General features: G+C 47.5%; 1 protein-coding gene across 2 annotated transcripts in view; it reads left to right on the top strand.

The window, feature by feature from the left end:
• Nucleotides 1–1,504: 1,504 nt before the first annotated feature.
• Nucleotides 1,505–11,849, top strand: part of ATP11C (ATPase phospholipid transporting 11C) — a 164,755-nt gene continuing 154,410 nt past the window's right edge. For both annotated transcript variants that reach the window (XM_061179541.1, XM_061179540.1), the window contains exon 1: nt 1,505–1,628. In XM_061179541.1, the coding sequence (XP_061035524.1) occupies nt 1,602–1,628 (27 nt within the window). In that variant the 5' untranslated portion in view covers nt 1,505–1,601. The remainder of the gene's footprint in view (nt 1,629–11,849) is intronic.

Genomic DNA, 11,849 nt, shown 5'->3' with positions numbered 1-11,849 from the left:
GTAGAGGCTCGTGGAGATGCCCCTGAACTTCCTTTACTTATTTCTTCTTTACTTTTTCAGAGGAATCTGAACGTTCTGCTCCAACAGCCTCGGGGCACGCCGTAAAGGGCGGTGCAAACCGGGCGACGTGGGGTTAGGACGGCCAGTCTCGTGGCAATTCTAGCCTCGGCTTTCATATGTAGTGTTTAAAGTTTCGCAAATTCCAGTTCTAAACTAGGAGCCGAGGGTGTAGAGCGTTTCCCGGTGCACAATTTTTCGCGTCCTAGGGAAGGCTCCGGGCATTCGGGGCTTTGCCTCACGTATCCTTTTCACATTTCCCACCGCGGGGCATCTACCGAGCGCTCCTGGCCTCCACTTCCAGCCCGAGCTGAGAACCGCGGCTCGGCCCAGCGGTCTCAGCCGCTTCCTCCTTCAACCCTCTGGGCAAATCCCGTGCGGGCGTGTAGGGGAGCTCCCAGCCCGCAGTACTAGGCGGAATAGGGGCGCGGCGGGACTACAACTCCCAGGCTGCTCTGGGAGAAGCGAGGGGGAGGGGACGAGAGGGAAGGGTTTGGGGAAGGGGGGGTTGTCAGGGAAATCCCGCCCCGCTGCACAGCAGCAACGACACAAAGCCTGACTTTACAACCTAATAGAGAAAGTGGAAGTGAGACGGTTTAGGTGGGGAGACAGGACGAGAGAAAGAACCAGAGGAGGGAAAGCCGCGTAGGTGGGAGCGGAGCGAAGCGAGGGTAGTGGGGAGACCCGCGCCTTTCCAGATGAGGAGGGGGTGGCTTTCATAACTAATCCCCCCGCCCGCGCCCCGCCCCGCTCCGCCCCGCCCGCGCTGGGGTCTCCACAGCGCCCTGCCGGTCCCGGCTCCTCGCGCAGACCCCGGCTCCGCCCCGCCGGGAAGCGGGGAGCCCGGCTGCCTGGCGGGTTCGGGGCGGGCCGGCAGGCTGCACCGTGGCTCCCCAGCCCGGGTGCGAGACGAAGCGCCGGGCGGGCGACGCGGCTGCCGCGGACTGAGGAGGGGCTGCGAGCGAAGCGGTGCGGCGGACGAGTTAGGGCCGGGGCAGGGCAGGCTGTGGCTCCCGCCCGAGCCAGGGGAGTAGTTTCGGGCTGAGGCGAGGTGAGGCGCGGGGCGCTTCGAGAGGGTCCCCGGTGGCCGCGAGCGGGGCGGAAGCACGCGGACTGGCCGCGGGGAGGGCGGGCTGTGGCTCCGCGCCGGGGAAGAGTGCAGACGGCGGGGTGCCGAGCCCGGCGCTGGTGGAGAGATCGGGGCGCCCCCCCTCCCTGCAGGAGGAGCCTAGCGCTCCTCCGCCATCCCTCCCCTGCGCGCTCGGCTCGCTTTCTCCGCGGGCTGCTGCGGGAGCGGCGGGGCCGCCGTCCCCGGGACGGGCGGGGCGGGGGCGGGCGGTGAGTGAGGCGGGCGGGGGCCGCGGGTGCGAGGGCGCCGGGGGGCGGGGGGAGTGCGGAGAGCAGCGGAGGGCGGGCGGGTGGCGGGGCAGCCAGCCTCGCCGTCCGTTTCGCGCCGCCGGCCCACGCCGCAGTGTGTGTTGTGGACGGCACCTTCTCAGACAGCCCAGTAGAGCCCAGCTCGGCGCCCGGCAGCCTTCGACGCGATGTTCCGCCGGAGCTTTAACCGTTTTGTAAGTACACTCCCTGCGGCTCCACGCGTGCCGGTTTGCTTGCTCGCCGGCCCCTTCGCGCGGTCCCTCAGAACAATTTTCTGAGGGGATGACTGCATTTCTGGGAGAAACCACCACCACCCGTTTTTACATTTTAACTGAAACACGCTGCCCAGGCGGCCAGGGTGGGAAGGCAGGTAGGGCTCTCGGAGCAGCCCCCCACCCCGCCCCCGACCCCAGACAATTTATCCGGAGCTTTCCGGGGCTGTTACAGACTCTACCTCGGACGGGGGACCACCCTCGGGCTGGATGGGGAGGGACCCGTGGAGGGACCGACCCAGGGGCCCCTCGGTTTGCCAATTAGTCGAAGATGGCGTTTTATTATCAGGGACGTTGCTTTCTTTTGTTTCCTCTGCCACGAGCACATGGAGGTAAACCTAGACCTGTCACCGTGGCCCAAAAAAGACCTGGGGGCTGAAGGGTGGGAGGCTGGGGCCGGCCTCAGCCTTGCCCGGGGCTCGGCCGGCTGCTGACCCGAGGCCGGGCAAACTTTGGGGACCCAGCCTAAGCCTCTCACCTTGAGGGTATAATAAAAGCGAGGGTGATCGTCAGGGTGGGCTGGGTGGAGGTGGAGACGCGAGGAGACTGCGCCGCCGCTGCCGAGCGCCGGGTCGGAAGCCTCGCCGAGCCCCGAACACCCCAGACATTGACCCAGGGGAGAAGGGAGCTGCGGCTGGACTCCTCCGTCCACGTTGACCCCCTCCCAAATCCCCAGAAAAGGGAATTTCATTGCCGAGGGAGTTTGGCACCGGGACAAGCGATTTCTGGCTACTGACTTTTTTGAGTAATCTGTTTACTCCTGGAGGGTACCTTAAGAATGGAGTAAAACCGGGACCATTTACTTCTGTGCTGCTATTTGTAGCAACTTCCTTAATTGCAAGATGAGGTGGCGGGAATAGAATTTTATTTCTGCCAGTGATGTGAAAGAAAGGGTTCGTCTGTAAATTTTCATTTTTCTGTCCTTAGGAAAAATGGTTGAGCGTTGTGAGCGCCCACCACCCCCCTTCCGATGTCTGTTTGAGAACTTGTCGGTTTGGCTCTTTTCCTGCGATTATTCCTAATCGAAGCGTTGCTAGCATTTTTCATGCGTCGGATGAATTTACTCTCATGTTTTTCTGCGGTTGAAACTTTCCCAAATGTACCCTGGCTAAATGAAATAATTGTACATCCCATTTTAGAATGTTATTATCACAATTGTGCTATGTTAATGTTTTTCTAAATGTTTACCTCACCCAGAAGCCGTGTCTTATGAAATTGGAGCAGGTTTACCTGTGGCACAGAGCAATAGAGGTTGTGCATATCAGGATTTTGAAATCCGTAAGAATTGGATTGTACTGGATGCTTTGCTAAAGCAAGTGACTAAAATTGGTTTCTCACATTTAGCCTGAGAAGGTAAAAGAGCATTGTACTTCATAGTTCTATTTCACATAGATTCTTGTGATCCTGGAGTGTTGTTTGGGGGTGACAAAAAGGGAAAGGTGACAAAGAGGACTAATTGTAATATTTGGGAAAAGGATAATCTTTTCAATGGCTCTCTTATACTGGAAAACAACTGGTCTCTGGTTCATAATAAATTCATTAGCTCAAAATTGAGATCATTTGAAACCAAACAACCCAAGTATCAGTCTAAAAGCCCCCTGTGCTTTTTTGCTTAGCGTGATCTGCGTTGTATGAGTCTAGTAATGAAGCAGTGCTGGCCCAGGAAGCTAGGGCATGCAGTAGAATTTGCAGCAGTTGTTGAGGTGCCAGCCTGCAGGTTTGAGGCTAGTACTTTGCATCCCCGTCCAAGATCTCTGCAGAGAATCACTTACGCTCACACTGAAATGAGCTTTGACCTCATTGTTTCGGCTGGAATGCCCAGCTGCTCACATTTTCCTGCGCAGCCAGGACTATGGTTAAGTCTCCAGCATTTGTACCAGTGCAGTAAATTGAAGGCTTCTCAGGAGTTGTATCTGAGCCCTAGGCCTAGGGCAAGGAATTAATCTGCAAACCCTTGGACTGAATGTGAAACATGCTATCAAATACTCATTGCTAAAGAATTACTTCAAAAAAAATTTTTGGTGGTGGGGGGCAGCAAATTGTAGCTCCCCTAATCAGTGAGCCAAACGCTGTCCTCCTCTTTAGCCTGGTAGAGATTGAGGAGCACTGCCATTTACATCACTAGAAGGATACAGTTAAAGATTTAGGTTGGACTTGGCCTTGCACAGCAATGTACATGTAGTCTAAGTTGTGTGCTTTTATATTTCAGAGATGGGGCTGTGAATTCCTTTCAAAATTGTGTGTTTGTGTGTGTGTGTACCTGTATGTATGTGAAATTGACTTTGAATGTGACGTAAATTACAGGGGTGTTGCTTATAGTTCTTGGTCGCTGAAAACTAGATACTAAGTGTTAGGACAGGGCTTTACATTTTAAGCCTGACATGGGAAGTAGTATCAACTTCTATGGCTCAGTAGTGTTTGCTGAATCGTTTAAAAAATGCCATTTATTTCCCCAGGTTCTCCAGTTTCAAGCTAAACGAAATAGTGATTCATTGTATTTTTTAAAGACATGGCCTTGACGTCTTTGCCATTAAAAATTGTCTTCTTTCCTTTCTGATGAATTAGGACTTTACTTTTGACAGTTTTGAGGTAGAAAGAAATTGGTGGATTTGGTGTAGGATTTTCGGATTTAGGTATGTAGGGGGTGTCTTAAAAGATTTAAGAGTTGGATGTCTACAAGTACAATAAAAGCACCGCCTGTTCCCAGTCAACATCTCCATTCTCCATAAATACAATAAATAAATAATAGTAGTTTTGTCTATGCAATTTATTTCCTTTAAAAGCATGTGGTTTTTTTTAGAAGGTTTTTTTTTTTTTTTTGGCTGCGTTGGGTTTTCATTGCTGTGCGTGGGCTTTCTCTAGTTGCGGCGAGCAGGGGCTACTCTTCGTTGCGGTGCGCGGGCTTCCCATTGCGGTGGCTTCTCTTGTGGAGCACGGGCTGTAGGCGCACCGGCTTCAGTAGTTGTGGCTTGCGGGCTCTAGAGCACAGACTCAGTAGTTGTGGCGAACGGGCTGGGCTTAGTTGCTCCGCGGCATGTGGGATCTTCCCGGACCAGGCCTCAAACCCGTGTCCCCTGCATTGGCAGGCGGATTCTTAACCACTGCACCAGGGAAGTCCCTAAAAGCATGTTTAATTGGAAGTCCGGGCTAGTTAAGACTTAAGGGTCAGGGACTTTTATGTTATTTTGTCTTTTACCCTTCATAACATTCCTAGTGATTACAATAGCATTTTCACATGGGTTTAAAGGTTTAATGAGAGTCTAAACAATGAGAATTCCCCCCATTTGACTTAGTAAATTATTTCATGCTAATGATTCAAAATAAGACATTCCTTGATAAAGTAGATCGGGGGCTTGGCCAAGTGGATGCGGTCTAATTAGCTTGTCAGAGAGTGATATTAAACGGGTATGAATTTTTAGATCATTGACATACAAAAGCTTAAGTTTTGAGTTGAAATACTGGAAAAAAAAATTATATCTCAGATTCTAGAAGCTCTTAAACTGCTTTGGTTCCATAAATCATGCAGCATATAGTAATGATATCACATAGAAAATTTTATATCTGTCAAAGAGGCCCAGGACTGGAAAGAAATTAGACTGCATAAGGTATAATGAAGATTCAAAATAAGACCAAAAATATTCAAAATAGGTAGCCAATTTATTACTTTGAGTCTGATCTCGGGTGGCCTCGGCCTACAGCGGCTTGAAGCAGGATTTCGGTTCCCCTGCCAGAGATTGAAGTCAGGTCACAGCAGTGAGAGCGCTGAATCCTAGCCACTAGACCACCAGGGCCAGTGGCCAGTGACAAGGACCTGGCCCGTCGGCTTTGTAGAAATGAATTCCCAAAAAGAGACGGAAAGTAGTGAAACAAGTGTTTATTAGGAGGAAAAAGGGCTCAGAGTCGTGCCCTCGTGGTAGTTCGAATCACTTATATGGGGCGTTTCTTCCAGGTTTCCTTTGGCCAATCATCTTGCTTTGCCTGATTCTTTTTTTTTTTAAGGAATTTTATTTATTTATTTATTTATTTAGCCACACCGCACGGCATGTGGGATCTTAGTTCCCCAACCAGGGATCAAACCTGTGCCCCCTGCAGTGGAAGCGTGAGTCTAAACCACTTGACCGCCAGGGAAGTCCCGTGACTTTGCCTGGTTCTGAGTCCATCCGTATTTGGTTTATCTCAGGGTCCTCCCATGTGTGTGCGTGCATCTCTTAGCCAAGATGGATTCCAGCACAGAGGCCTATGGGTAGGTTGACATCACCTACTATGGGGTGGCGCCCCCTCCCTTTTGACCTCCGAGGAGCCTTCCTGTGTAGTCAGGAAGGTCTTCTTGACCCCGAGAATGAGGAATATGTGGTCTCTTTATCTTTTCTCTGGGCAGGGCTCAGCTCCTCTCTGCCCCCGCTATTATCTGGGCAGGGCTCAGCTCCTCTCTGCTCCCGCTATTATCTTTGTCTGGGAGGATCTGGTCCACAGGGGACACACTCCAGCTGCTCAGCCTGGGCCCCATCTATCTCCTGCCTCAAGTCCAAGGCAAGGCCAGTCTAGTGAAGCAATATATGAAGGCAATTAATAAAATTCAGGTAATTTTTTTTTTTTAGGAGCAAGGTTTTTTGTTTTCTCCTTGAATTATCATTATCAGGGTAATTAGACTTTTTCTCTCTGTTTCACTTTACTGAAATCCTTGGCCTGACATTGCTGAGCATGGAAAATATTGATGAGTTTATTTTATTGTGTTTAGAAATTTATCTAAATGTATGTATTGCAGTATTTTTGCATTTACACAAACATTACAAATGGCCTGTGTGCATCTTGGCTCCTACCAGGTAGTTCATACATGGCTGGGTTTAACAGGTGAATTTGTCCCTACTAAAAGCAACCTTTTATTATCATATTATATTGTAATTTCTTTTTAACTTATGTGGTACCTTACATTAGTCTTTCTCCAATGGGAGAGAATCAACCCCTAATGCCCTAGGGAATCCATTGTTTGTAATACTCATCTCCTCTGCGTGCATCTTGAGATGAGGAATTATAGTTGAGAAAGACTGCCCTAGACTGTGAAAGCTGCTGGGGACAAGGACAGTTGGCACAGTGCCTGGTGCATAGTAGGTGTTTGATAAATATTTGAATGAACAATTTTTATATGTTTCACATAAATAATAGCTTCTAGTTATAGACAGTGATATTTATAGTAAATTCTTCCTTATGAAGAATGATTAAAGAATGAGGAGTTCTAGTTAATTGGGTGTGATATTGTGATTTATAATAACAAATATATGTATATTTGGTCTTTGTTTCTGGCCCAGAGCTCCTAAAACCCTCTGAATTTCCAACACTGAGAGCAATAAAGGTGTCTTTTATTATGTTAATTAGGTGAATTGGAAAAGCACCTCTAGTTGGGGGCTGGTTACCAGAGGAACCAACCCTTTGATTAGACGGTTGGAACTTTCAGTCCCACTCCCCTGATTTCTGGGGAAGGGAGAGGGCCTGGCGATTGAGTTCAATCACCAGTGGCCAATGGGTTAGTCAATCATGCCTATGTAATGAAGCCTCCATAAAACCCCAAAAAGACAGGGTTTGGAGAGCTTCCAGGTTGGTGAACTCGTGGAGATTTGGGGGACAGTGGCGCGCCTGGAGAGGGCATGGTAGCTCTGCGCCCTTTTCCCATTCCTTACCCTATGCATCTTCTCTGTTTGGCAGTTCCTTTTATAATAAACCATTAATCTAGTAAGTAAAATGTTTCTCTGAGTTTTGTGAGCCTCTCTAGCAAAATAATCAAACCAAAGGAGGAGGTTGTGGGAACCTGATCTACAGCCAGTCGGTCCGAAGTACAGGTAACAACCTGGACTTGAGACTGGTGTCTGAAACCCCAGGCGGGGGTTGTTGGAACCCCCAGTTTGTAGTCAGTTGGTCAGAAACACAGGGGATCACCTGGACTTGCTACTGGTATCTAAAGTGGCGGGGAGCGGGTGGTTGAGGGGGGAGTCTTGTAGGATTGAGTGCTTAACCTGGGGTATCTGATGCTGCCTCTGGGTAGATAGTGTCAGAATTGAGGTGAATTATGGGACACCCAGCTGGTGTCTGAGAATTGCTTGTTGGTGTGGGGACCACCTCCCACGTAGGAACCGTGATCAGAACCTAAACATTGGGGTCTACTATATACTGATTACCAGTTTTTAAAGTATTAGAATAAGTCTATCTAACGACAAAACTATACTGACCATAGTATAATCTCTTAGATGATTACACCACCTTATGATCTTGAAGAGCATAATTTCATTCAACAAATATTCACTGAGCATCTGTTATGTACTGGGCACTGCGGTAGGCCCTGGGACACATTGGTGAGCCAAACTCCCTGTCTTCATGAGATTAATTGTCATTACATACACGGCTCAGAGGACATGGTGACTGCTCCATGCAACTTGATTTTTTGTGAATTAGTTACTGTTGTATACTTACTTGTCATTTGCCTTTCTACCAGAAATAAAGTGAACAATCTCAGATGTTTTCTGGTTGTTTGGATTTCAGATGAAAAGGAGTTTGTTGCATTTGACACCTTCAATATGACCTATACATGGCAAACTGCTTTTTTGCAAATAGATGTTAGTCTGATCCTGTGTAAAGTGGGAAACCTATTTAGAAATGAATCACTATTACTTGAAATAAATATTAAATAACCTGAACACAAGTTTTTTCTTTTTTTTTCCTGATCTGGCTTTTACTGATTAAGCAACATAAAACTCTGAATGTCTTCTAAGTACCTTCTATACGGGTTTACCATTTGCTCCTTCTGTTTATGATTATTGTTCGTAATTCAAACCTTTAGTGGGTAATATTGAGTGCGTACAAATCACGTAGTTTCCAGCGCTCTTAATGAGCTTTTAGCAGAGGTGAGATTTGAGCAGGTAAAGCTGGCCATTTTCATATTGATGGAACTGTCCAAATGAGCAGCTGGGCAGTGGGTTCTGGGAGGTAAAGGATGGCCAGTGGCCCCTGGGAGAACCATAACTAACATCCCTGTGTCTGGATGATGTGCAGAGAACTAGCCCATGAGTGAATTCAAATACTGGTTTGTTGAGTGATGGAAAAAAATCATTAAGGCTGACTGCTTGTCTAACCTGGTTGATCAGTTCTCCCAAAGAGGTGAAAGCATGGGACACAAAATAAAAACACTTTTTTTTCCCCTCAAGGTGGTGGGGTTTCCTGTACATCTAGTGCTTTATATGGAATAATCTTTTGCATCTGGAATTCTTGAGATTGGGAGGAATTTTCTGGTTGAGCGGAGTGAGGTTCGAGGCTTCCACAAGTGAAGTAGGTGCTGTTTTCAAGTTTATTTCAGTTCACTTAACACTTACCTTCCTGGCCTGGGATAAAGGTAGATCAGTGGTGATTGTTAAACAAACATTAGCACAACTGCAGCATATGTTAACACTACCGCAGTTTAATGATGAATGAGTAATCAGCACTGCAGATATGGGTGCAGGGTGCCCTGTGCCAGCACACTGGCAGACAACCCCTCAATTACTGTGGTGTATGGAGGGATTGCTGGTTCGGCTGACTTCTTGATTATCTGAGGTTTATAGATAATGTTGGACCGTGGATATCCAGATTTGGGAGGTTAATATGTATTTGTGAAATACAGATTGTCATCAGTTTTTTGCCCCATATTTATTTAATAGAATATGGGAGGATTGGTGAAGACTACCCTGTTCAAGCAGATACTGTGTATTTTTTTAGACTCCTCCATTATATGCTGTCTTAAAGCATTACGGTGGCTGTATTTTCCTGGTCTCTTTTTCACGTCGGTATTGAAAAAATCAGCAGGTTTTTTGTTGTTTTTTTTTTGGGGCTGCGTCGGGTGTTAGTTGCAATATGCGGTGGGGCGGGGGAGCTTTGTTGCGGCATGCGGTATCTTTTGTTGCACCGCAGCCTCTTCCTTGTGGTGTGCGGGCTTCTCTCTAGTTGTGGTGTGCGGGTTTTTTCTCTCTAGTTGTGGCACATGGGTTCCAGAGGGCGTAGGCTCTGTAGTTTGTGGCACGAGGACTCTCTCGTTGAGACGCGCAAGCTCAGTAGTTGTGGCTCGCGGGCTTAGTTGCCCCTCGGCATGTGGGATCTTAGTTCCCCGATGACCAGCAATCGAACCTGTGTCCCCTGCATTGGAAGGCAGATTCTTTACCACTGGACCACCAGGAAGGTCCCCCCAGAGCAGTTTTCTTGATAACGATTGTGCCTTTAGCACAAACCCAGTTCCCCAGATAACAACTGTGTTTGTGTCAAGGGTACCAACCTTGTAAGCAGACCTTTTTAAGAATAGCAGTCACAGACTTACCTGGTGGCACAGTGGTTAAGAATCCACCTGCCAGTGCGGGGGACACGGGTTCAAGCCCTGGTCCGGGAAGATCCCACATGCTGCGGAGCTACTAAGCCCGAGCGCCACAACTACTGAGCCTGTGCTCTAGAGCCCGCAAGCCACAACTACTGAGCCCGTGTGCCACAACTACTGAACCCCACGCACAGCAACGAAGACCCAACACAGCCATAAATAAATAAATAAATTTATTTATTTATTTATTTAAAAAAAAAGAATAGCAGTCAGTCTCAGACCTGCTCTGTTAACTTTTTCCTACATGCTGTTAGGAAATCCTGGTATTTTTCAGTGAATGGAAGTGACTTGCCCTCGGTCATTAAGCTAATCAAGCAGCAGAACTGAGTCTATCTGAGACTCCCAGCAATCACCACCTTTTTTTCATTGCTGCACATACCATGCTTCTGGATTATGGGTCATTCCTTTTCATATTGTTGAATGCATTCACTATTTGTCACTTGCAGCAGAAGAGCAGCCTGCCGGTGGTAAATTGATGCACCCAGTGGGGGAGCCAGGAAGTATTGATGTTTCTGCCAGTTTAGCGTCAACACTTGCTGGTTTCCTCTCTGGAGCATCACAGAGTTCGTGGATTTTCATTTTTTTTGACTTTGGTACTTTCATCACTGCCCCCACTCCTCTTCGTTCCATCCAATTACCCATAGTCCCAACACTCATTTGCATCATTAATTCATCCCATTCTATACATGGCTAGGTGTTAGCTCATAGGCAGCTGATTTTAAAAATCCTTTTGGGTAACATAATTCCAAAGAGCGGGCATAATGAAGAGTATTTAGTTAAGGATGATTATATAGGAAAAGTTGCCAACAGGAAAACAAAATTCTTGGGCTAATGAATGAATTTTATGGAAATATTTATAAATACTGTTTTACTTCAGGATTGTTCTTTGAGTTCTATGGTCATGGAAAACCCCAGAGATATCTCTCTGGTTATTCTTAAGTTTCAGCCTTTTTTTGAAAACTGTTATCAAAAAGGAAAATTAATAATTCTTTTATGTTTTTGGACAAAGAATAAATCAGGAAATCCTACTGGAAGATGCAATAATCCTGCAGATCAACAGGGAGCAGAAGCCAGGAGGGAACTGTCACAAACAAGTTACAGCTGGGTAGAGCAGATTCTGTAAGTTACACCTGTTGTGTAAGCAGTTGGGGATGTTCTTTAAGCTTCACAATTAATGTCGTTTGCAGTAATATGGATTGAGGGATCTATAATATAGTGCACAATTTACTTTGGCTTCTTTTCTGGAAACATCCATATGAATCAAAAGCTTCCTTTGAACACTCCTGCCCTGCTTGGTTGCTATAGAGGTATGTAAGGCACAGCCTTGCTCTCCAGTAGCTTGCAGTCTATTAGAGACAGAAGACCACACACAGGACCAACCTCCTCACAAGGCAGTAGGTCATCAGTGCTATCTTCCTGAAGGCACACACAGTAAGTGCCGCAGGCATTCAGACGAGGGCACCAAATCTCTGGAAGCAGTGGGTGGAGGAGGAGGGATTTGTAGAGGAGGTAGCATGTGAACGAGGTGGTAGGGAACCCAAGGAATTGAAGTTCATGGGATTCTAGGGATCGGCAACCTCATTATAGGAGGAGGCATTTACCTGAGCAATCAAGCCGAGTTATTGCTTATGGCACTTAGAGCAGGGGAACCAGTCAATTTAGAGGACTTAGGTTCCAACTCTTAATGTAGCAGAGAGACAGAAACCTTAATCTTCAATGGCTTATGTTTGCTGTGGTGAAATTTAGACTTTTAGACA

This window comes from Eubalaena glacialis, chromosome X (assembly GCF_028564815.1).
Source record: "Eubalaena glacialis isolate mEubGla1 chromosome X, mEubGla1.1.hap2.+ XY, whole genome shotgun sequence".
Classification (NCBI taxonomy): Eukaryota; Metazoa; Chordata; class Mammalia; order Artiodactyla; family Balaenidae; genus Eubalaena; species Eubalaena glacialis.
This window is presented reverse-complemented; position numbering and strand designations above follow the sequence as displayed.